General features: G+C 49.6%; 2 protein-coding genes and 1 long non-coding RNA gene across 6 annotated transcripts in view; 1 reads left to right on the forward strand and 2 right to left on the reverse strand.

The window, feature by feature from the left end:
- NR3C1 (nuclear receptor subfamily 3 group C member 1) overlaps positions 1 to 13,666 on the forward strand; it is a 61,131-nt gene extending 47,465 nt beyond the window's left edge. For both annotated transcript variants that reach the window (XM_069029167.1, XM_069029168.1), the window contains exons 6-9: positions 283 to 427; positions 5,520 to 5,650; positions 8,439 to 8,596; positions 9,433 to 13,666. In XM_069029167.1, coding sequence (XP_068885268.1) covers positions 283 to 427; positions 5,520 to 5,650; positions 8,439 to 8,596; positions 9,433 to 9,585 — 587 coding nt within the window. In that variant the 3' untranslated portion in view covers positions 9,586 to 13,666. The remainder of the gene's footprint in view (positions 1 to 282; positions 428 to 5,519; positions 5,651 to 8,438; positions 8,597 to 9,432) is intronic.
- Positions 13,667 to 13,741: 75 nt separating this feature from the next.
- Positions 13,742 to 17,758, reverse strand: LOC138118284 (uncharacterized). 2 transcript variants are annotated; one of them, XR_011155079.1, is made up of 3 exons: positions 17,155 to 17,758; positions 16,574 to 16,712; positions 13,742 to 15,469 (listed from the first exon to the last, which is right to left on the reverse strand). It is a non-coding gene; the product is annotated as an uncharacterized lncRNA (long non-coding RNA). The 2 variants fall into 2 exon arrangements; XR_011155078.1 differs by having other exon boundaries at positions 17,144 to 17,758.
- A 2,065-nt stretch (positions 17,759 to 19,823) lies between these two features.
- The window catches only part of ARHGAP26 (Rho GTPase activating protein 26), a 101,537-nt gene continuing 96,272 nt past the window's right edge, over positions 19,824 to 25,088 (reverse strand). For both annotated transcript variants that reach the window (XM_069028635.1, XM_069028637.1), the window contains exons 21-23: positions 24,975 to 25,085; positions 22,973 to 23,064; positions 19,824 to 21,246 (exon numbers count right to left, since the gene is read on the reverse strand). In XM_069028635.1, the coding sequence (XP_068884736.1) occupies positions 21,158 to 21,246; positions 22,973 to 23,064; positions 24,975 to 25,085 (292 nt within the window). In that variant the 3' untranslated portion in view covers positions 19,824 to 21,157. The remainder of the gene's footprint in view (positions 21,247 to 22,972; positions 23,065 to 24,974; positions 25,086 to 25,088) is intronic.

A 25,088-nucleotide genomic window follows, 5' to 3' on the forward strand; every position in this document is an offset into this window, starting at 1 on the left:
AAAGTAGCAAAGCCTGTTATTTTTGGAGGGCAGCCCAGTGCATTATAGTGTATGTGAACTATAATTGTTGCCTGACTGACCATCACTTCCAGATAACCACGCACATATATGCTGTGATTTTTAATATTACATCCCTTTTACTCCCTGTAGTACCTACACACTGATAACACAGCAGTTGTGCTGCTCATAACCCTGCTTCTTTTCCAAGTCATGCAAGTTTTTTGTCCTTTGTTGCTTTTTTGCAACTGACACCATCTCCCCCCTCAATTTTTATTTCTCCAGGTTTCCGAAATTTGCATCTGGATGACCAAATGACCCTCCTGCAGTACTCCTGGATGTTCCTGATGGCTTTTGCTTTAGGCTGGAGATCCTACAAGCAGTCCAATGGCAACCTGCTGTGCTTTGCTCCAGACCTGATCATTAACGAGTGAGTAGGACCTGCCAGTGCTGGGCTCTGCCTCGGGGGTGAATCACAGGGTGCTGAACCCTCCCAGAGATCCCACACCAGCCTCTCCTTTCCCACTTGTTTTTTAGCAGCAGCTTGCTTGGCATTTTTCGCTCAGTCAAACGGAAGGTAATTGAGATATTAAGTGTATTTATATCCAGAAGTTGTTGTGGGAGGTGTTTGTGCTTTAACATTCCATATTGTGACGGTTCCTGCACAATTCACTAGAATCATTCATTTCATCAGAGCCAACACAGAGCTAAAAATACGCCTGGGATGGAGAGAAAGGTTTGACAAATTGCATGATGTTCTGTCTGTTCAGTGTATCAAAGTGGCAATATGGCCCTACCAGTGCCAGAGTGAAACATTTCTATCTGGTCTGATGAAATTAGGACTGAAAAGACCAGGTTAAAGATGGAAGAACCTGCCTGATTTATATTTTCTTGTTGAACTTGTTGTCAACTTTCAAGCAAAGTTGAATTTGGTGGAATGTTTGAACACATTTTTTCTTGCACCACACATTGTTTTCCTTGTATTTTTCCAGATTTGTATTGTGCAGTAATTGCATGCTGTAGAGGAGGGCAAGAGGGAATTTGGGGTTGCTGAGGTGATTGGATCCTATTCATGTCTCTGTTTTCTGGTTTTGATATGGAGGCAATACCATTGGCCTGCTTTTGGCACAGCTTAATATCTTTAGTCTTATTTCACTTCAAAATCAGATCTCCCAAATATTTTGTGTGTTTTAAAAAAATACAATAATTGTTACATTTTCTGTGGATCAGCCATTTATATATTTCATGTTTATTTATTCCCTTGCCTTTTTTTTTTTTTTCATTGTAAATGTTTATCCAGGCTTTTGTAAACTGTAATCATTGCCTTACAATAATAATTTTTTAAAAAGGCTGAGGAGGAGATGGCAGGTGATGGCCCATTTGTGTACTTGTGTTTATTAAAGTGCTTAGAATGTGTCCCTGGAGCAGAATGGTCTCTGTGTGGTGGAATTGTGATAATTGATGTTGTCACTAAGTGCAGTAACAGCTGGTTTGCTGTAAGTCAGAGGTCTCCTGCTGTTCTATCAGTGGGTCAGAACCACAGAGCTTCACTGCTAGGTGTTGGTACTCTTGAAAACCCCCAGAAATGCAAGGGTAATGCTGTTACAGCAAACAGTAATTCCCAAATTCCTTCCAGCTACAGTTTGGTAAATCGTAGAGCAGAGCGACATTTGGTTTCAATGAAACACGGAGCTGACTGAGAGAACTGCAGTTCCTTCTCCAGTGGGCTGCAGCTTCTCTATAAAACTCTCTGGTCATAACTTCTTATGTCCCATCCCTCAATAAAACAGAGCCAGCTCAGGGTAAAACCTGACAAACACCGAGTGAGATGTGAGAGCTCTGCACAGGCAGAGCTGGGGGGCAGCTGGGCCAAAAATACACTGGGGTTTGGGTGATGAGAGGTGTCCACGTGGGATAGCTGAGGTGAGAGCTGGGGCAGGGGCAAAGCCCACACCCGAGCACAGAGCCACTGCCTTGGCCACAGAGAAGGGCAGCTGCTTCTGGTTTAATTCTCTTTGGGTTTTATATGGGGTTTAGAAACTATTGGTTTAGTTTCTGAGCTTTCAAGACTTACCCTCATGTTTGGTACAGTTCAGTGTCTTCAGCTTCAGGAAGGGAAACTCCATCTTTGAGGCATCTCCAAGACTTGGTGGTTCCATTGGGCATAACTGCAGTTATTGATTGATTTCTTTATGGGATTAACTAGACTTTCTTTAGCTTCATGTATCTGCTCAAGCATCTGAGCAACATCAGTCCTTCATGCATTTATCCTTGTGCCAGCCCTGTCCAGTGTGTTCCTGTGTAGTTACTGTTACCTACGTGGAGTAGCAACATCCAGTAGCTCACAGTGTGTGGTGGTGGAGAAGATTAAATTCTCTTCTTAGATCTGAAACTGGCAGATTAGTAATTTGCTCAGTCTTCTCCTAAAAATTGAATATTTATTGAATATTCCACTTTTATGTCTGTACTCCTGTAATTTATTTTTTTTTATGGGGGTATGTCTATACTAGCTTGCAATTTTATATATATTATACATGTTTTTATACAGACACACATGAAACTTGAATCAAGCTGTTGAAAAGTTTGGCAGCTGAATAAATCTTAGGCTTTAGGCCATTATTTAGTACTTGGAAAGAGTGTAAACCTGTGATTTTGCAGTATTGTATAACTGTTTCCCCAGTCTGTGATTCAAAACATGCCCTGCTGGAACTGGCACTGGTTCTGTCTCAGCTTTCGTCCTCTGGGTATGTCACAGTGTGCCCGAAATTACAGTGAGCACAGTGACAGTGCACAGTTGTGTTCATCGAGCAGCAGATGCCATTTAATTGCTGTCCAGCTTGAGATAGAAGTTCTTGGAAGTCCTGGGCCTCAGGATTTTGACTCTGGTTCCATGCTTGTCACTGTATCTCCTTGCTGGGGAGATGTGAGGTCACTCATTTGTCCTTCTGATCTCATGTGCCATGCAGGGTAGCTGTGCTGGTGGGTTTCAATAGGAAGAGAACAAGTGATGTCAGTTTTATAAGCAATGTTTTGTCAATTGCCTTGTTCCCTGAATTTTTTCCCCAACATTCTTTTGTAACTCCTTGTGTGGAGTCGGTGTCATCTGGTTTTCGGAACAGCAGCATCTTGTTTATTGGGGTTTGGTGTTGTACAGCTCTGCAGAACGAGTGACTCAGAGCAGTGTGAGAGCCCTGCCGTGCTTGCCTCTGCCATGTGCACGTCCCTGTGCTCCGGGCCTGGGCTGAGGCACGGGGGGCAGATACTGGGGGACAAGGACGAGGTCAGGGAGCCCAGCCTGGTTCTGTGGTGGTTCCAGCTGAGAAGGCAGGTGTGTGGTGTCCTCACCAAGCACTGTGTCTGTTCCAATGAGCTGAGTGTAGCACCCCTGCAGTGTTACGCTGGTTTGCGTGTGGGCGAGTGAATCCGTGGGGTTGGTGAATGCCCTGTGCAGGGAGGGGAGCTGGGATCCTGAGCAGGCCGAGCCCTGAGCCCTGCCCTTGTCCTGGTCTGTCTCCATGACCCCCCGGGCATGTCCCCAGGACAGCTCCCTGTGCCAGCTGAGATCATCTGATGTGCCCTGGCCAGGATGGGACTGGCTGGGAGCTCTTGCCAGCGCGTGGGGCAGCGCTGGGACGAGGCGGTGAATCAGCCTCCCGTGCTCTGACACCGGGCACGGGGCAGAGCCGCCCTGTGCCCAGACCTCGCTGAACACAGGGGCTCTGGCTGCTGTAGTTTAGGAACTACAGCTTGTGTAGCCTTGGCACTGCCCAAAATCTGTGTGTCTTCCACTGGATCCCCAGCCTCGTGGATGGGTTGCATTCCCAGCAGGCAGAAACAAACCACAGGCTGACCCCTTTCATAATGTTTATTTTAACCTTCTGCCCAGAAATGGGCACAGTTTTACATGAGGAAAACTGCTGAGTCCTGGAAGAGAATGGCTTTAAATTACTCAATTTGAAGTGAGGTGCCCTTTGATACAGCCCAGAGGGGCCAGGACAGCGTTTGCCACCCGGCCAAGTGGTGCCTTTGTGTCAAGTGCCCTGAGAAACATCCCACAGCCAGCGTTGCACTCACTCCTGTTTCACACAGCGTTACTTCCTGTGCACTTTGTGTTCCTGCTTGGTGCTCCCTGATGCTGGAATCCCGAGGTAAAGCCAGGGTGTCTGGGTTGCTGTGAGTGCCCACACGCTGTGGCTGTAGGGTTGGGCTGTGCCACACATGCTCCAGTTCCACGTGGAAGGAATTGTCCAACAGCTGCGTTTGCAAATGCTGGGGTTTTACACTTGTGCTTGGTCTGCTTTAATACAGTTTCAGTAGTTGGTATTTCTGTCTTCCAAAAGCCATCAGAATTCCCCATGGTGAAAGGGCTGTTCCTTGTTTCCACTCCGGGTTTCCCAGAATGATTGAGGGTACCTTGTATAATCCTCCCTAAGGGCTAAGGAAGGGAGAGTGTAAAAGTGATCAGCTTTGGAGGGATTGTAGTTTCATAACCAAATCTAACTCGTAACTCCCACAGGGATCCCGTTTTGTGTCTGTGTAGGTTATAATGCTGCATAGGTGACACCAAGGAAAGGTGACACATCATTAACAAAAAATGAAGTGCTGGCATCACTGCAGAGAGATTCTGTACTCATTGCATGGGGTTGTTTTGCTTGTCTTTTTCTCTACTAAAGAAAACCCATGGAAAAGCATAAATCTGTCTTACACTCTTCAGAATTAGTCTGTTCTTCATTTCCCACTCAAAACTAATTCTGCAATATTCACAGTAACCAGCTGTACGAACACACATAAGCAGGATTGCTGTGTCAGATGAGGTATTAAATAAAAGGAGTTCCTGTCTTGATGCAAGGCTTCACTGAAATAGGAAAAAAAAGAATATGTAAAAACATAATGTTTGTTATTCTGATTCCAAGATCTGCCTTTTGTTGTCAACATGACTTTCCATTTATGGTTAGAAACATGTTTATTACAGTACAAAGATAATGAAGTTTAATTGCAGTGCTGGTCATTGCTTCAGGAAAACAGGCACAAGTATAAAGTCACTTAGAAAACTGAGAAGTTACAGGAAGATACTGGTAAATCTATAAATATGCATTAAATTAGGTGCACTTCTCAAAAGTGTTGAAAGAATCAGAGAAATCCCAGTTTTAATGTGACACTCCCTCAGGTTTCCTTAGGAAGATGAGATACTCTGGGACCGCCAGGCTCGGGGAACTCGGACTGAACTTGATTTCTGTGTCACGTTGGTGCTGACAGCTGCTGATAGCAGAGCTTGCTGCTGAGTCCTTGGTGCAGACAGGCTCCCTTTGTAAAGGCACTGGGACTCAGGACGTCACCGTGCTCGTCCCACGCTCGGGGCCAGTGTTTGTGTGTGTCACCGAGGCAGTCACCTCAGGGGCTCACTGAGTGTCCTTTGCTGTGCGATGGCTCACGTACAGCTCCTCATCTGCAGCGTGGAAAAGCAGATCCAGAACGTGCAGCTAGCCAGACATTTCTCTGATTCCTGTGCTTTTACTCCTCAGGCAGAGGATGAATCTCCCATGTATGTATGAACAATGCAAGCACATGCTCATGGTGGCCCGAGAGCTCTCCCGGCTCCAAGTCTCCTACGAGGAGTATCTCTGCATGAAGACGTTGCTTCTCCTCTCTACAAGTAGGTGAACAGCTCAATACCAAGCTTTTTGCATTTGCATGTACAGAAGTATGTGGTGGATTTGCAATAGATATTGTGAGATAGATTTATACAATATGCTACGTGCTGGTTTTTATCTTTAGGTAGGATATGCTGCAGTTAAACAAGTCACAGGTTAGTAAATTCTGCCTGTACTGCATGAAAGTTCAAAGTGCAGAGTCAGAAATAGTTCTTTTAGAACATACAGAAATAAACTAACCTGAGACAACATAACTAATTTAAGTGATTGTGTGTAAGCACCTTTTACAGTGTTATTTTTCCCTTCTGTTGATATCACTGGTATCCAGTGACTTTGTTCTCCCTGTGCTTTGTGGGGCTGGAGCTCCCCGTGGATCTGGGCTCAGCCCAGGCTCGACTGCAATGCAGGGATTCACTCAGCAAAGAGAGAGAGTGTGAGTGTGAGTGTGTGTGAGTGTGAGTGTGAGTGTGTGCTGGGGCGGGTGTGAGCCGGGCATCTTGCACCGGGACAGCCTCTGTGTCCTGGGAAATCCCATCCCTTCCCATCCCACGGTCACAGGATCCCAAGGGAGCTGCCTCAGGCAGGGACTGACGTGTTCCTACTCCTGCCTGGCACGAGGGGTCTGGTTCAGAGCAGTGGCAGAGGTGCCAGCATGTTTGAAAGGTAGCAAGAGCAGCAGAGCAAGTGAAGATTTGTCAGCGTACCTCGGTACTTCTGCATCATCCTCGTCAGGTGGTTTGGCTTGGAAAGGACCTGAAATGTGATGAAAAGTAAATATTACTAAGTTTATTACACTGAGGGTGTAAACATTCCTTATCTTTAATGTTTCCAGTGATAGCATTGATTCTTATACAGAAATGAGAATTTGTTCACCTTGGGCTTTTTCCGGATAGGAGCAGGAGGAATGGGAACCCCAGCACTGCTCACGTGTCAGGGCAGGGGGTGATGGCTGTGGGCAGGGCGGTGTGAGGGTGCCATGGCCAGTTCCCCCAGTGCCCCACCAGCCTGGCCGTGCCCAGCACTGCCTCGCTGCCAAGCCCAGAACTGGGACAAGGGCTCTTTTCAGAGGGAACTTTCAGCCTCTCACGGCCGTGGGCTTTGTATGAACTTAAAACTTCACTGAAACTGCAGATTTCAAACAGTTCCTGTTTGATTCTGAAATTTCTCCCAAAAATTCCTCAAGTGTTTTGGGTGTGTTGTAGGGCAACTTTCCTTACAGGAGCTGGAAATTTCCATGGCGAAATTTCCATGGCAGAAGTGGTGAGGAGGCAGCACTGGCAGAATTCAGCCCCTCCAGCAGCGGGGCTGGGCGGGAGCTGGCAGTGCCCAGAGAGGCCTCTCCACTCGATTTCCAGTGGGAGACAATTTATCTTCATTTCATTAAGGACATACATTGTGTGAGTGGTACATCGTGGAACTTCTGCAACTGAATGGCTGAAATTTCTGTAGCTCTTTAATCCACGACTTGACAATTTGAGTTTGTTGATTGTGTTTCTGTGTTAAGTTTTCCAGGAGAAGAGGAGGAGGAGTAAAACAGGAATCCCACACAGGTCTAGGCTTGTAGCTCACACACAGACGTAGCTCAGAGACCTTTTCCATGTGAAGTATTGAAACAGTTGACAAGTTTCATCTCCTGTGTAGGCAAGGCAGGCAAGAGACTTCATTCCAGAGCCTCTCAGAGGCTGTCAGTGTGGGGAAGGTTGGGTTTCCTGAGGAAGGGAATGTGCTTTAATGGCCTCTGTCCTCTCCTCGTGCTTTCGGTCACCTTTGTCTCATCTCTTTCTCTTCTCTGTCTTCAGCTCTTTCACTTCCCTGAGGTGATCAGAGGCTTCAAAGGAGGCACCTTAAGGACCTCTGGAGTCCCCATGCTCCATTTGTCCAGGGTGGTCCTTGGCCTTTGGAAGAACCATCCCCATAGGAGGATGTAGGCACAGGACTGCAGCTGGATTTGAATCCCCAGGCCTCGGGTTCCTGTCCCAGCTCCTCCTCTGGCCAGCACTGTCTCAGTGTCCCATCCCTGTCCCAGACTGTCCATGCCCAGATTCCCCATGGCTCGGGCAGTCTGTTTGTTGTCCAGCCTGTCACTGCCCTGCCTGGTCCCGTTACTCGATCCATGTCAGGAGGCTCAGAACCAGATGATCTTCCAAGATCCTTTCCAAGCCAAGCCTTCCTGTGATCCTGCCCTTGCTCTTCCCTGGGCACGCAGCATTTTTATGGAACCTTCCTAATACCACATTTCCCAGGACCTGGAGAATACAGGAGCTCCAGCCCTGGTGGTTCTGCATCAAAGTGCTTCCAGGGCTGCGTGTTGTTGCCTCCATGGTCCAGTTCCCTTCCCACTGTTCTTTGGTGGGATACCTTTGGAGGTTTGTTTTTTTTTATTTTGCAGCAGGCCTGTGCTTTGTGTTCAGCTGGTCCCTGTCCCATCCTGCTCTCTCCTTGTCTCTCTGCTGTCATTTCAATCAGTCCAAGTCCTTTTGCTCATTTTCATAGAATGGTTTGGGTTGGAAGTGAATGGTTTGGGTTGGAAGGGATCTTAAAGCTCATTTCATTCCAACCTAAACACTTCCCAGGATGGGGCAGCCACAGCTTCTCTGGACAGCCTGTGCCAGGGCCTCCCCACCCTCACACAGAAGAATTCTGTATTTTAACCTAAATTTCCCCTCTTGCTCCTTGTCCTGTCACCGCAGCTCCTGATGAAGATTCCTTCTCCACGTAAGCAATGTAAGAGAACTGAAATAATGACGTGTTTCAGTTTTAGTGTTTTAAAGGCTGGTGTCCATGTTGCAGTTCCCAAGGAAGGCCTGAAGAGCCAGTCCCTGTTTGAGGAGATCCGCATGACGTACATCAAGGAGCTGGGCAAGGCCATCGTTAAGAGGGAAGGGAACTCCAGCCAGAACTGGCAGCGATTTTATCAACTGACTAAACTGCTGGACTCTATGCATGATGTAAGTCCTGACAGGAATGCTGCAGGCATTCCAGAGAAATACGTTTGGGGCGGGGACAGTGATCTCCTCCAGCTCTTTTTATTTAAAGGGACAAATATCGGGGAGGAGGAGGAGGTCGTGCTCCTGTGCTGTCTCACTAAAGGCAAACTGACAGCCTTGAACATGCTCCTCTCAGGCTGCCTCTGCAGTGCAATCCACAGCAATTAATTGTATAGTTAAGCTCATTTTCAGTCTCTTCAGTTTTTAAAAGTTCTGTTGATTTAAAAAGGAGGGACTCAGGAACTGTAACTGATTTTGCAGTAGAAGCAGAGATGTGACTTTTAAAAGCAGTGTTATCTCAGAGCCCAGTGAGTACAGAATTTATGGAATAGTTTGAAATTCCATTAAAACAATGCCTCAGCACTATGTGTAGTGTTAGCAGTGATCTAATTTTGAAGGAATTTCCAATTCAGGCTGTCTCCTTTGGCAGTTTAATTACTCATGTAGCACAAAGCAGTGTTTAATACAAGGGTAACTGAGACCTCAGAATTACTGGGTTTTTTCTTGTTACTGTACCAAGCACCTGGAAGGATCTCATTTAGCTTATCCATGTGTGTGTTATTTATCTGCTGGAATGGGAATTGGTACCAAATCTCCTCAGTGTTTGTAAAGCCTTGCACAATCTTTGTTTGGTTTATACCAGAGTGCCATGGACAATATTTATTAATGAACTAAATGAGGATTCCTGTGCACGTCTTGCCTGAGCCCCATCCTGTGGGCAGGAGTTGGGGAGGAGGGAGGTGAATGTTCTCTGAACATCTTCGTGTGCAAGTAATTCTTTGTCTTGTCACTCGTAGGTGGTTGAAAATCTTCTGAGCTTTTGCTTCCAGACATTTTTGGATAAATCCATGAGTATTGAGTTCCCAGAAATGCTGGCAGAAATCATCAGCAATCAGATACCAAAATATTCCAATGGAAATATCAAGAAGCTCTTGTTTCATCAGAAGTGACTGCCTTAACACAAAGGGTTGCCTTAAGAAACCATCACACGATAGCTTTGTTTTGTAAAGAGAAAACCTACAGACCTTGTTCCTTTTGTCCTCGCAGGTGTTTCTTTTGTAATTATGCACTACATGTGGTTTACAGAGGGCCAAGAGTTAGGCTGGAGAAGCAGTGGAGATTTCTCACATTTGGGAAAGAATTGGGGAGAAAGGAAAGGAAAAGAAATCGGTTTTGGCAGAAATTTTCTCTCTCCCCTCGTGCACCATCCCTGGATGTATCAAACCACCAGTGACAAGCTCTGAGGCTGTTACGAACATTCTGCTAATTAATTAATTAATTGCTGCAGTTGGCTGGAGACAATTTTTTAGGCTTTTTTTTTTTTTTAATTTAGTAAAGTGTTTTGGAATTTTTTTTTTTTTTAAAGTTAAGGTAGTATTTTGGTTTATGCATGTAACCTGAAGAAAGTTTACAAGTGTATATCAGAAAAGGGAAGTTGTGCCTTTTATAGCTATTACTGTCTGGTTTTAGCAATTTCCTTTATATACCGTGAACTCGGCTTGTTCATTTTTTCTTACATAATTTTTTTGTAATACTTCAAGATGCCTATTGTACAGCTGGTTTTTTAAGGTGGGGCAGCTCGTAGCTTTCCTAAACAACCTCTAGACAGTAAATACTCGAGTAGATTCACGTGAAACTGGGTTGGGCTTTTCTAACCTAACGCTTTCAACTGTCAAAGCAGCCATGAAAATTGGGCTTTTTCTAAGGGCCAGGGTGGGTGGGAGAACACTCAAATCTCATTTCAGTAGACCCGGACGAAACAAATCCTTTTGGTACATTGCAAAAGTGTTGGATATGCAGATTCATAGAAAATTAACCCAGTCCTAACTGGATGTAACTGAGCAGGTTATTTTATATATTGAAAAAAAAAAAAAAGAAGCCTGATTTTTGCATATGATGCAACAGCCATAACGCAAAGAGTCACGGGCTGCATTGATGCCAAGAAGATCAGTCCTGACTGCCCATCAGGAAATTTTCAGGAAAATATGCATAGCTTCAGAAAAGTTTACTTCTGTGTGGAGAAACTCAGTTTTCTATACACTTAAAGCTGTCATCACACAAGTATTTCTGGAGACCCCGCGGACAGGGGAGGACGTGTGAGTGCACCCAGCAGCTGGGTTTGTTCTCCTGTAGGATTCTGGAATCCTCCTCCCTGGGGACTTGTCCACGCAGCTGGGACTGGATCTCCCAGCTCCAGACTCGCCTGGTTAGAGACCCAATTCCACATCTCCACCCTTCACTGACTGCTCCATCCTCTTTCCTGGAGAGCAGGAGAGCTCCGCTACTGAGTTCGTGGTCTTAGAGTTGTCTGTCAAACTTTCTGTCTTTGTAAGGCTGCAGCCCTTCACATTGAATTCCTGGCGTGCCATAAATTCCCATAGGCCTTGTGGATTTCTCCTTGTTGCCATTGATGAGGATATTTTCAACATTTAGAAGCTGTAGTAGCCTTTTCTACGTGCACCTTAACAATTTTCTGTATTTCAAAACTGAAATATTTACTAAGCCACTCTAAAATTTGATTTTTACTCAAAGTGGCCAGATTGTTTGTGTAATAGAAATGAGAAAGATCATCTGAGAAAATACAAAACCTAATATATTTTTATATTTAGTTATAGTTTCAAATATGTATAATCAGTATATTCGCTGATCCAAGAAAAGAAGGGAAGGGCTACTGCAGCTTTAAAAGCAATTTATTAAATGATTGTAAAATAGCTTGTATAGTGTATAATAAGGATGATTTTTAGATGACAGATTGCTTTATCATGATACATGTAATTATATTTTTTGTAGGGGTCACAAATATGCTGAGTGGAACCGTTCCGTGTGGTTTGGCCGGAGGCAGCACCGGGGCTGTCGGTGTTGGTATCCAAAGAAGTGCTCTGTTCAGAGGGGAAAACCTGTGCTCCAAGGGTGCTTGTAGGGTTTGCTGGGCTTGTGTTTATCGAATCACTGTGTACAAATCCCGTTGGCTTTGGGTGGGATACTCCTATCTGTATGGTCGGGAGCCGCTCCCGAGGCACGGCTGAGCCAGACCCCACTGCAGAAACTGTCACGGCTCTGACCCGGGGGCTCAGACACAGCCTCACTCCCCCAGCAAAAACAGCTTAGAAATTGGGCAATAATCCACATCCAGGTGCCAGCAATATGTAAATACAGAGTGTGGGGTGTTCACAGCACATTTCTACAGTGAGCAGACCTTGGTTTCCAGCTGAAATAGGAAACTCAATTCTCATCCTTTCTTAAAGCTCTTTTTGAATGTTACAGCTATTAAAAAAGATCCTATATTCAGTACTTTGGAGTAAAATAGCATCTTTAATAAAAGAAAATAATAACTCTCTTCTTTGAGCTGTAAGGAATTACATTTTGTAATGGGTAAAGGTCAGGATTTTAATTACAACTTGCAGCCCAAGTCATTGGGAATCTCCCACACCCATTTGCAATACAGATAGGAGTGTGTACTGGTGCGTTTGGGGTCAGGGGAAACCTGCTCTTACTTACTTGCATCCCCAGAGCCCTTGGTCGGAGCCTGGGGACAGCGTGTGTGGGTTGGGGTGCTGGGATCCCAAATTGTCATTTTCGCCAGCAAAAGCAACTGCAGTGAACTCCAGCAGCTGATGGAGTCAGGGGTTGGAACTGGATGAGCTTTAAGATCCCTTCCAACCCAAATTCTGGGGTTCTGTGATCCCCTCGTGAGAGAACCGGTCACACAGGAGGAGAGGCTCTCTGCCCCTTGTGTCTGTTTGCCTGTATATTCATTTTTAGTCTCTGGATTTAAGGAAAAACAAAGGAAACTGTGATGTTAGAGGAAAAATCGTCCTGTACGTGCTGTTCAGTTTAAACTTCACCAGTGAGACTCCGTAGTGCTGTAGCCAGCAGTGAGAAGTCCGTGTCCTGTTATCCGTAGTCCGTGTAGCAGTGGGGAGTCCCTGCACTCTGGATAAAGCAGGGAGAATTCCGGCCTTGGCCCTTCAGTGCCTTATCACAAAGTGCACGGATCCGCCCGGGACGGCGGGGGCAGCTCAGGACTCGCAATGGCCTTAGGGGGACAGCGGGACAGGGGGCACGAGGGGAGGGCAGGGGAGGGGGGCTGGGGACTGGTGCCAATCGATGCCGAAAAATGACCTCGCCGTTTCCACAGGAAAAGGTAGGAAAGGAGGAAGTGCCTGGATGAACGTGGGCTGGGGGAAACACCCCACAGCCGAACTTCAGAGAGGGAGGACTTCAGGGACATGACTTAGAGTGAGATTTTATAAAGATTGTATTATTATATCCCTGGAAGAGTTCAAGGCCAGGTTGGACGGGGCTTGGAGCAGCGTGGGATAGTGGAAGGTGTCCCTGCCCGTAGCAGGGGGGAACAGATGAGCTTTAGGGTCCCTTCCAACCCAGTCCAGTCTGGGATTCCACGGTCACAGACCAGTCACGCTCTACCCTTATCCCAGTCTGCAGCCAGGGCTTGCTGAGCCATCGACGTCTCATAGGAACCAAATTTCCCGTGACGGTCGAGGCCTCTCCAGCCGGAGGCCTCGTGTCCGAGGGAAGGCTGTGAGTGTGTGGGAACACCCCACCTCCAACCCCCTGCCCAACAGCAGAGGCAGCGATGGGTCATTATTCTATTTTGTATATTAAACAAAAAGATATATACTGGGGACAAATCCTATATCATACCAGTGTATGGCATTATTAAAAAATCATTATTTTTATCACAGCAATTTTAAACAGCATTAAAAATAAAAAAAAAAAAAAAGAAAAAATTAAACCAGTGACTCCTGTTTAAAAATAAAAGTTGTAGTTTTTTATTCATGCTGAATAATTCTGTAGTAACAAGTCTGTAGTTTTCACCTACTCAGTGAAATGTTGGACTGTAAAAGCTTGTGTGGAATTGTTGAACATTTATTTTTTCATTTAAATTTGCTGTTCTGGTAATACAAAGCCACACATCTGTACAGAAGTTGCAGTAAATGTGAGCCATTTACAGCAATGCCGAATAATGGACAGAAACCATATAATAAAATTCTGCTTTTTTTCATTAAATGGCTCCAAAATGCTTTTGTGGAGTTTTTACTGTGGTGCTGGAGAGGGTTGGGTCCAACATGGCGGGGGAAGGACTGGATGAATTGAGGGTCCCTGGGTCCCTTCCAACCCAAATCCCTCTTTAATTCTATGATCTTGAGTGTGTTTTGTCACTGCAGTGGTTCCCAAGTGTCTGATACTCACCCGAATGGGATAAAAGCTCCGTCCCAAGGCAGGTGCCAGCTGCCAAACATTAGTGATAGAGGGAAGTGTACTGAAAAGCCTTGGGGCTCCCCAGGTGGGGGGTGGGACAGGGGTCCCAGGCAGGGACTGGTGGTGGGAGCCCAGCCCAGCCAGGGTCCTGTGCAGAGACAGAATTTATCCCAGGAAAAAGGGAAAAGGACTTGGTAAGTCGGCAGTGCTAAAGGAGCCTCTCTCTGGCTGTGAAGATGCTGCACTTGGGTTCAGAAAGTCTCAGCTCTGGAACAGAAGATGCTGCCATGAAGCTCCTCCCCTGCCATGTGGCCGTTGGAGTTTTCGACGTTTCCAGCCCCCGAGTCCCTGAACAGCACAGCTCAGCCTTCCCCCGAGCCACAGAGCAAGTCGTGCTGTAATAAAATCTCAACTGCAGCAGAAAAGGCCGAGTTCCCAGAAGGGAATGATTTCTTTAAATTGTTTGCAATTAAAACAAAGCTTACATAAATTTCCCTTTGGTAATTCCCAAGCTGGATGACTGCAGATGGGGGTCAGAGGCAAGACAAGAACAGGATTTACGATAACCACGTTGATCCGTGCAACAATTGCAGAAAGATGCTTTAAAGAGAGCCATCAGACACTGAGAGAAATAACTGCTCAGTGGCTCATGGGCTCTGGCCCCATGGTAAGTGCAGCAAGTCCTCAGTGTGGTCACATTCCACCCGAAATCCCCCTTGTCCCATCCCATTTACAGAAGCACTGATACCAGAAGCATCTGCGGCCCACGAGCTGATTCCTTGCAGGATTTCTGCCGCTTCCCTCTGCACCCTCCTGTGCTCCATGGCCCTGGGGGTGGGCTGGGACACGGGCTCTCCCTCACCTGCCACCTTGTTTTGCTGTTATTTGCTTTCTTGGGCTCTATCCTCAGCTTCCAAGAAATTTGGAGGAAGCCCAGCATGTGATTGCAATTCGTGGTTTCTGCTGTGTTCACATTATCCCAGTAAAATGATGGCCTTTCAGACTGGTTTGGAAAAGAGGCCATTTTTACAGTTTTGACATTTAAGATTGGAGCTTTTGAGTTCATGTTTGCCCCTGGGATGGTCCCCAATGGGCTGGTTTGTCCCTGGCTGCATCCCCTCTGCAGCCTGAGCTCGTGTTGAGCTCTGGGCACACAGCGCTGTGCTGTGTCAGACACAAATTCTGGGGTTTTACAGAATAAAAGACTCCTTGGCTGTACATTACTGGTTATCCCAAAGGGGCTCCCAGATTTTTTCTTGCCAGGCTCCTGCCAGGGACCAGCAAGTTTGGTGCATTTCCTTACCAGGGTTACTGATAATTTTAATTATTGGTAAACCTGAAAATACATTATGTAAATATATATAGAACATGAACATTTCAAAATAAAAAAGTGTAAATATTGAACTTATCACAGTCTGGCTGGAGGAGCAGCACGGAGAGGAACCACAGAAGGGAGTTCATTGATGTCCAGTGCCTGAGCCCATGGATCAGCTGATAAAATCCAACCTGGAGGAGGGGTGGTGGCAGTAAATACCCATATACAATCCATCACAGGCCTGGCACAGCTCCAGAGCATAATTAAGAATATTCTCTGAGGTCACAACAGGGAACCTTAGGTTAAAAAAAATAACAAGTAAGTGGAATCGTTCTAATTATGGGATCTGTTGATATGAGATCAAACCACATGAAAAGGTTGGGGCAAAACTGCTGAGGCAGCACCAAATGTGGGCACTTAATTGTGCTGCTAATGAAGGAGGACGGGGTGACATTTCCTGCTGAGAAAAGTGACCTGGTGTGCCCAGGGCCGGGCAGGGGGCACAGGGGTTGTGTCCCCAGGGAGCAGAGCATGGAGGGGAAATTATCTCCAGGGTCTGGACCTGAGGAGCTGCATCCCTGAGGAGCTGAGAGGGGAAATGGGGGGACAGGCAGTGACCCAGGTCCCCCCGGGCTCCTGCCTTTGCCCCGGCACTCCCCTATCTGGGCTCCTGCAAGAACAAATCCAAAATTAAAACCCAGCAGTTTTAATTCCTCATTTCTCTCCTACCCTTTCTTTTTTTTACCCTTTTTGGCTGGCAGGCAGAATTTCTCCAGCTGGGCTGCAGCCGAGCTGCACGTGTTCCTACCCCAAACAAACACAGGACCGGCCTGCAAGCCTCGAACAGAGCAATTACTAAAAATAATTTTTAAAAATCCACCCAGCCCAACCCAACCCTTGGCAAGTCAAAGGGAACCCGAGGGATGGGGCTCTCACACCCTCCTGACCCGCAGCCCCTGCCCAGGGCAAGGACAGCTCGGGGGTCCCCCCTGGGGTCCCGGGGGGCTCCTGCTGCCGCTGCCCCTCGGCCACCGCTCGCTGCCCCGGGCTGCTGGATTTGCTGAGCATAATGGGGCTGAAACAGCTCAAAGCTGTCGGGCTAAATATATCCCCGTTGCTGGGGAAATAAATAATAAACAGCAGCGCGATGGGGACGGCGGGGAGTCATTGGTTCTGCTCGGGGCCGGAGCTGCAGCGCTCCCGGTACCACCCAGGGCAACAAAAACTGAACCAAAACCCAACAGCGGGGACTGACCAAAAACCCAGCCAAACCCAAACTTAGCGAAAAATAAGCAGCAGTAAAACAGAGGCAGAAGCAGCACGTGCAGCTCCCAGACTCAGAAATATTTATGATAGATAATGGCTGCAGCAAAATTAATGAGCTTTGAAAAGGAACAAACCGTCTCCAGGATCCCTGGGAGTGGGAGAGGGAGGGCAGCTCCATCCCTGTCCTCTGCGTGGGTCCATCCATCCGAGGTGTCACCGTGCTGTCACCGTGCTGTCACCGTGCTGTCACCGTGCTGCCAGGCCCGGCTGCGGCTGGGTGAGGGAACCGGCTCAGAACAAGAGCTGGTTTTCCCAAGCTGGCAGCCTTGGGAAAAGCCCCTTGCTGGCTGCCAGGACAGCGGGGACATGGTGCCATTGGCTGGAAATGAGCACTGAACCTTGTGTGATCGTGGAGAGGGGCTTTGGCCAAGGACAAGGACAGGACACAGGGAATGGCTTCCCACTGACCGAGGGCAGGGTTAGATATTGGGAAGGAATCCTTGGCTATGAGGGTGAGTAGGCCCTGGCACAGGGTGCCCAGAGCAGCTGGGGCTGCCCCTGGATCCCTGGAAGTGTCTGAGGCCAGGCTGGACACTGGGGCTTGGGGCAGCCTGGGACAGTGGGAGGTGTCCCTGCCCATGCCTGGGGTGGGATGAGATGAGCTTTGAGCCCTTTCCAGCCCCCTGTGCCAGGGAAATGCTCACCCCAGTGGTACCTTCACTGCCAGCCACATTCCAGCCCTTCTGGGGCTCATCCCTGGAGCCTCTCCCATCACCCATCCCTCCTGGCTCTGCTCCTCACTCACAGGTGGGTGTGAATTAAAGCTCTGAGCAATCTGCAGATATTTAATGATCTGATTGTCCGGGGTAACAGCTTGGTCCTGGGGCAGGGCAGGCCTGGGGGAGCAGCCAGTGGAAGCGAAAGGGGTTGTGGGGGGCTCCCAGAGATGGGGACACAGCAGGGACACAGAAATTTCCCTGTGGAGATGGGTTTGCTCAAACTCCCCCACACTCCAGCTCCAGACCCTGCTCTGCCATTCCCACCTAATCCGAGCCAGGCTGGTCTCCGGGGCACCCGGCTGCTGCAGACTTTTTCCCCTTCCTGCGTGCGTCAGTGAGTTTAGAGCCCAGGTGTGATTTTCTAGACCTTTTTGTCTGAGGTTTAGAAGCAGAACAAGCTTCATTAGCAGAAGGGAGGATTTACAATAAGTAATAGGTAGGTGCTACCTCGTGAGCTGTCAGCATTGTGCTAAATTACCAGCTGAGCCCATCTGCAAACAATCAGCTCCTCACCCAGAGAATAGAGCTTAAAATGGCTATTTCTTTAAAAACCTTTGCTTTTAATCTTTATTTCCCAAAAGCTAAAAATCTGAATTAGCCCAAATGTACAAACTATAATTGCTTTGAGGTTTCTGGTTCGTTAGAATAATTAAACCACCATGCACTCACTAACACATCCCTGCATCCTCGGGCTCTGTGCAGGTGACTTCTGCCCTGGGCTACCCCGGACCCATCCCTGTGCTCAGCTGGTGTCCATGAACCAGGGCTTTGCCTCTTCTCCAAGCAGCTGGTGACAGGACAGGAGGAAATGGCCTCAAGCATCCAAGCCAACCCCAATCCAACTGCAAACCAAATCCAAACCAAATCCAACCCAATCCGACCACAACCCAGCCCAATCCCAAATCCAGCCACAACCCAACACCAAACCCAGCCCAACCCAACACCAAACCCAGCCCAACCCAACTAATCCAACCACCACCAAACCCAACCCAGACTCACGGCACACTTGTGGAACATCAGCCATCGACGTGAAACAGCAGCGCTGCCCGAGGAGACTCCTCTGATGTCAGTTCCAACAGACAGCACTGCATCATCTCTTTTTTTTGGTTTAATGCCCGCAGTGACCAGCCAGGGGCTATGGGAGAGGCTCTGCCCAGCAGCAGCGTCACCACCCAGCTTTCCTTTCATTTTGATAATGATTTAATATTAAGCATCAAATGCTGTGTCAGGCTGGTTTAAAAAAGTATTTCCTATCTTTAATTTCCCTTGGAATAAACCAATGTTTTACTACAGTATTAAAGCTGGCCCAAAACGGGAACATTTAGTAAGCGTTCCAGACAAGTTTTTTCTTTTTGGAAAGTTTTAATTAAAAAAAAATATTCCACTGGCTCTCCTGTAAGAGCAATAACTCCTGCCTCAGTTTGATTTCCTTTCCTTCAGGAGACATCTCGTAAATACATCTGCGTGGGACTTTTGTTCCCAGAAACTCTCTAGGTAGCACATCCAAAAGCTCCCAAGTGCCTCTGAAAAGGAATTTACTCCAGTCTCAGAGTAACTGGAGTATCCAAGGAGCCAAAGGGGGACCCTGCACGGAAAGGTTTTGTGGGGACACGGCGGAAGCAGCGCGGTGCTGGTGCTCACACAGCATTGCTAAGCAGGTCCCTAAATGCTAAATGCCGTGTCCCCACACAATGCCTTTTGGGAGGGCTTTTGGCAGGTTTGCAATTCCCATTCATCCCCAGCACTCGCTCTGCCTCGGCAGCATCCCGTGAAGGCAGCAGGGAGTGGCTCAGGACAGTCCCAGCCACAAACAAATAGTGCTGACAGATGAAATACTACGGGTTTTTTTAAAAATCCTTTCCATTAGTCCTCCCCATCCCTCTCCCACCCCAGGGAGGGGCCCTCACACCCCCACCCCAGGCAGCACCAGCCCCAACGTCCCAGCACCAGCCACAGGCATGGAGCGAGGCTGGGGCTGGACAAAGCCTGGCCTCATCCTAAGCCAAGGCTGGATACAGCCCAGCCCCATTTGATGCCAGGGTTGGATAAAGCCTGGCCTCATCCTTGGCTTCAGGAAAGCCAAGAAATAGCACAAATGTTGGCTATTAAATCCAAGGATGGAGATGAACCAGCAACGTGCTAGGGAAACACCAGATTCCATCCTTACAAACCTCTCACCGTCTTCATCCAACACCTCAGAGCAGAGACCACGGGCTGTCTGGGGACTTCACCCCTGCCCAAACCACACCAGCCAGGTGAAGGGCCCAGAGTGTTCCCCAAGGGGTCAGAGTGTTATGGAGATGGTGTGATCCCATGGGAATGAGCTGTGCCACCCACCCTGGAAAGCAGGAGAAAAATGATCACCTTTTTCCTCCTTTTTTCCCCCAAGACAAAAGCCCAGGAAGTTTAATTACTGTGGATGAAACATGATGAGGGCTGAAATTTCAGCTCCCCTCTCTCTAAGTGACACCATGGAGTGAAGGAAGCAGCAGCTCCAGGCCAGGGTCGGGGGGTTTGGAGCCTCTCGGTGACCAGCTTCAAATGTCCTTTGCTTCTCTCGTTACGGCTCTTCTAAAAATACCAAATATAGATCTTTTCCTCATAATATTTTAAGATACTCTATTTATACATTAATTCTTTCAAAAATAAAAAGTGACACATAGAGCAATTCAGTCACTCAGAGTCTTTAAAACTGTTACAAAAAGCCACGACATCCATCCCCAGCGCCGCTGGCTGGGGGCTCTTTTGAGACTTTCTTTTATAAAATACGACTCCAGCTCTCAAAATCCCAGCTCTGCAAACAGGGCTCCTTCTTCCACCCTGCCCCTTCAAAACGACCCAGAACGAGGAGGGATTTGCACGCTCGCCCTGCCGAGCCCTCCTGGCGTGTCCATGGAGGCAGGAGCCAGCCTGGTGGAGCTAAGGGCTCGTCCTTGGCTCTCTACAGCCCCACCTTGGCCACAGCAACAGCAAATGCCCCGCGAGGATGGAAATAATTCACCTGGCACAACCAGCACCGCACAGACTTGGCACGGACAAGGCTGCAAGCAAGGGGAGGCCTGGAAAACAACGCTGGAGAGAGGCAGAGGCAGCTCCAGCACGGCACATCAGCGGCCTGGGCGCTGGCAGATGCGTCTGTACAGTGGGATTTGGGAAGGGGAGGTACCAAAGAGCCAAACAACAGGAGCGGGGTTTGTGTGGGGCTGCAGCGGGAAGGCAGCGTGGGCTGCTCACCTCGCACAGACTGAGGCTTACCCCACAAAACCAAAACCTTTAAAATAAAAGAGAAGAGTTTGGGAGGCTTGGTCCAAAACGCCCTCTCTGCGCCGAGCAGGTGCCTGCCGAGCCCTGCCAGCCCCGTGGCAGGGGCCCGCTCTCGCCTGCAAGAGCCGGCGGCACAAGGAGCGGTCACGCCCCGGGGCTCAGCCCTTCTGCTGCCCCCAGAGCTCCGCGTGCTCCCCGGCAGCACCCAGAGCTCTGCCTGGGGCAGGCAGGAAGCACAGGGAAGGCTCTGGGAGCGCAGGGCTCGGCTCCTCCTCGGTGGGACCCTGCTAGGCCGGGGCCCTGGGCTCACTGATGCCCCGCACAGCCCGTGAGCGGCTCCGTGCAGGAACAGCCGGCTCGGGGGTGCCATTCCCAGTCTCAGCTTGGCCCCTCGGAGCACTTGGCCGTCGCTTGGCTGGTTTTCCATCGCTGGGATGTGGGCTTGAAGCACCCCCACCTCAGGGCTGGGGGAGTCTCTCCATGTCCCCAGGACCGCTCCCCCACAGGCCAGCAGTGCCGAAGGATGGGAGGTGACATCTGATCCACACAAACATCCAGCAGCGGGCACAGGGGCGTCCTCACCCTGCATCACACAGTGGCAAAGGGCACAGGGGCCTGCAGGACTCCCCATGGATACCATGGAATGCTCAGCAGTGGCACTGTGCACACCCACAGTTATAGGAACTCCACGTAGTTCTCAGGGATCAGTCCTGTCTTGCCGTTGAGGGTCCCCTCCAGCCAGCCAGGCTCCTGGGATGGGTGAACTGCAGAGAGAAGGGAAGGGCATGTGAGACCTTTAAGTTGTGTTGATTTTAAAGAAAGGAAATGAACAGAGTTAAAGATGGTCCTCAAGGTCCCTTCTGACCCAACCATTCCATGACTATGAACATGCCCAGAGGCTCAGCTGAAGTGCTCTGTCCCTGCCTGCTCCCCATGGGACTCCTTGGCCTTTGCTTCCCCAAGTGAATCCCACTGCAGGACCAAGTGAGCTGCAGGCTCCAAATGCTCCCTGGGGCTGCTGGGCTGAGGGAAGTGAAGTATTTGGGATAAAAACAGGGGCTCAAAACTTCCTCCAGATTCGGGCTAAGATCTCTTGGAAGTTGGAGAGAACGTGGTTAACTCCATCACACAGTAACCCCACACACCCCAGCTTGGCCTGGGCCCAGGCTGGGAGGGGAAATGCATTAGGGAACAATCCCAGTAGGAAAGCAAACCCTGCAACCTGATTGTGTGCAACCAGAAACCTGATCAGTCCTCAAAAGCCTTTCTTTATTCAATCAACTCCCAAAAATTTGCTGATTTTGCAGGAGCCAGGCCATGGCTACGCCTGCAGGCAGAGGAATATCCCCCCTCCCACAATAATGGTGGGAAGTCGGTGTTCAGAGCTCCCGGAGCTCCCCAGGCTCCCGTGACCCCGCAGGTCTGGCCCTCACTCCCTCACTCCGTGTCTGGATCAGCTGCACGAGGCACCAGCTGAACTGGAGCTCTCAAAGTGCCACTATTGCTATGTGGGTGTTGCTCCCTGCGGGCAGCAGCATCCCCAAATCCCAGCTGGATCAAGCTGCCACATGCAGCCCCAGAGAAGCTCAAACTAGAACCTGTCTCCAAGCATTGCCAAGATCCCTTTGCCTTCGCTGGGGTTTGTGAAGCCCCTTGATCACAGCAAGGCTCCCACCAAGCCAGCCTGGTTCTACCTCACGTCCTCCAGCCAACGTGAGCCCTGGCTGTGCTGCTGAGTGACTGGAACACGCTGTGTACTTTTTCCCTTGAATAATCCATTGATTTTTATCAGCAAACGTAATGTATTTAATTCAAACTTGTTCCCCTCCTAGCTGCTCTGATTCCCACGGGCCCTCAGAGGGGAGACCATGTTTATTTATGACTATGGAGCTGTTTCGGAGAAGGATTGTCTTTAATTCACATGTATTCATTCTCCTCCCCTTTCTGCTGCATTCGCCTCTATATCCCAGGGCAAAACCAATGCCTGTGGTAGCAGCTTCCCAAATGACAATGCTTAACATTTAAAAGCCAAGAATGACTTGGAAAGTAGAAAAAGTCTTTCTTGACACTGGGGTTATAACTAAGTCAGAGCTGCTCAGTTTCACGGGGTACAGGAAGCACCAAATCTGTGTTTATTAACATGGTCTCTGACTGAGCAAAGCTCCCCTGCTCCAGCACTCATATCCAGAGGGAAAAAGCACACGTTGCTTTCCCATCTCCTGCACAAAACTTTACAGCAACTACAGAGAGTATTTCTGGTGCTGATACCTGGAATCTAATCTCCCCTTCGCAGAAGCCCTCTGGGAATGGCTCTGTGTATGGTAAACACCAGGGCAGGCACAGCTCACCAGGGTCTCCCTTAAACTTAGAGGAGGGGTCCGGAGCCACGGGGTCTGCCCGGTCCCACCACCCTGCAGCTCCCACCGTGGGACACGCTGGAAGCACAGCCTGAGCTGTGCCCTGAGAAGAGCCCCCAGCCCCAGCACTCACCGTTGTCGAACACGGTGCCGGCCGTGAAGGAGAGCTCGGAGTCGTGCTCGGCTTTGCAGGCGTAGAGCGCGCGGGCCTTGCGCAGAGGGGAGCTGGAAGAGAGGCCACGTGTGGGCACTGAGCCACCCCACACACCCACACCCCTGCCCCGGGCTGATGGGGGCTGCTGCTCTGCCGGGGTCCGCGGCTACGCTGCTCAGGGAGGGGGAGGGAGACACCGGCAGAGGCTGAAGGCTCTCGGGGATGAGCCACGTTTCACCACAATGCAAATCCCACTCTGAGCCCAGCTGGCACCACCTGGACTGGAGCCCACACTGGTGCCCAAACAGCACCAGCCCAAGCCAGGGGTCCCCAGGACAGCTCCAGGCTCTAGGCTGGAGCTGGAATGTCCTGTATCTGAGGGGCCATCCCTGACCAGAGGTTGGCACAGAGCAAAGGTGGCAGCAGGTGCTGGCAGTGACCCACTGCCACCGGCCCCGCTCTGCCAAACCCATCCAAGTGCAGCTGCAACCACAAGAATTTCACAAGGGAGAATTAGCACTTGAGAAAGGTTATTTCAAAACAGAAAACCAAGCAAGTCCATGAAGAATTTGCTGCACTTCTTCAGAGCCTGTACCTGAAGGTAACAAAGATTTAACAGCCATTGGATTTTGCTGAAGTGTCAGTGTGCCCACGCTGCAGGGGAGGGAATTGGAGCAGGGAGAGCCAGGAATGGAGCAAACTGCCAACAGAGAGGGGAAAATGAGGGGCCTCAGGGCTCCTCAGGCACAGCACAGGCACACAGAGCTGTCCCTGCACCTGGAATCCCCACCCATCCTTCCCAGCTTTAGGCTGGAGCAGGGCTGGTGGAAAGCTGGGACACTGCCAGGCTCTGGCGACAGTGCCAGTGCCAACCTAACCAGGCTCTGAGCCACTCGAGCAGCAGGCCACATCCTGCACTGCTGCTCAGCTGTGGCACTGCCAAGGGAAGTGATGAAGTGCCCCCAGACGCTGCTGGCATGGGAAACAAGGTGTCACCATTCTCAGATCAGTGATTTTACCGATTTTTATCTTTCCGAGGACTTGAAGCTCCCCTGAGTTCCTCGGAAGAGCCCAGGGAAGCCGCAACACTTCGTGGCAAGAGCAGTTCCCCTTCACACCAAACTCAAAACTTGGGAGCTGCGAATGTTTTGGCTTTGCTGTGAAGAGAGCCCCAAAATGGAGGTCTCTCCTCTCCAAATTCCAGCTGCCTGACACGAGCAGCTCCCAAACACTTAAAAACCAGGATAGGCAAACAATCCTCCCGCTCCAGAGGGTCCTTCACTGCAGGGGAGGCACTGCTCAAGCGGAGCACTTGAGACCATCAGATGAAAAGCAAAAGGTGTTTTCAGGCTCACGGTGCACTCATGGCACGATGGCATCACCGGTGCCAAGGGCACGGGACCCCCAGGCAGTGCCAGACACCCCAGGGCACAGGGGGACCCCCTGGGGCTGGCACAGCTCAGCCTGACCCGCTGCTCAGGAGTGGCTGGGAATCCTGTGCTGGTTCATCTGCAGCTCCCAGGAATGATTTGCTCCAGCAATGCCCAAGCCCTGTGGCCTGGGCACCGAGCAGCCTGTGCTGCCCCGTGTCCATTACCCTCCTGGGATCCCAGATGAGGCTGTGGCCAGAAAACCAGGGATGGCAGTGCTTTCCAAAGGCTCTTTACTCCTCGCAGGACACTTCTTACCTGTTGCAGAGCAGAGCAAAGCCAATGCAGGAGCTGAGCTGAGCCCAGCAGTGACACTGAGCACCACAGGCACAGCTCTGCTCCCCTGCCCCGGGGGGCTGCAGGCTCGGGGTGTTCCAGGGGTTCTCCTGGGGCAGGAGGGTTTGAAAGCTCCCCTCTTGCTGAGTGCAGACAGCTGTGTTGGGAGGGTTTGAGCAGGATGCCAAGGGAAAGGGAAGTGAAGTGGGGGAAACCAGGGAAATTGAACAGAAATAGCAAAAGCAACAAAAAGCCAAGCGAATTGTGCAACAGACCTGATGGGGGATGAGTCGCTGGACGTAGAGGAGGTGGGCATAGGACTTGATGGCGCAGAGAACATGGGCCAGGACGGTGAGAGGGGTGACGTTGGGCTTGGATTCTGAGGGCTG

Source organism: Aphelocoma coerulescens, chromosome 13 (assembly GCF_041296385.1).
Source record: "Aphelocoma coerulescens isolate FSJ_1873_10779 chromosome 13, UR_Acoe_1.0, whole genome shotgun sequence".
In the NCBI taxonomy this organism is placed as follows: Eukaryota; Metazoa; Chordata; class Aves; order Passeriformes; family Corvidae; genus Aphelocoma; species Aphelocoma coerulescens.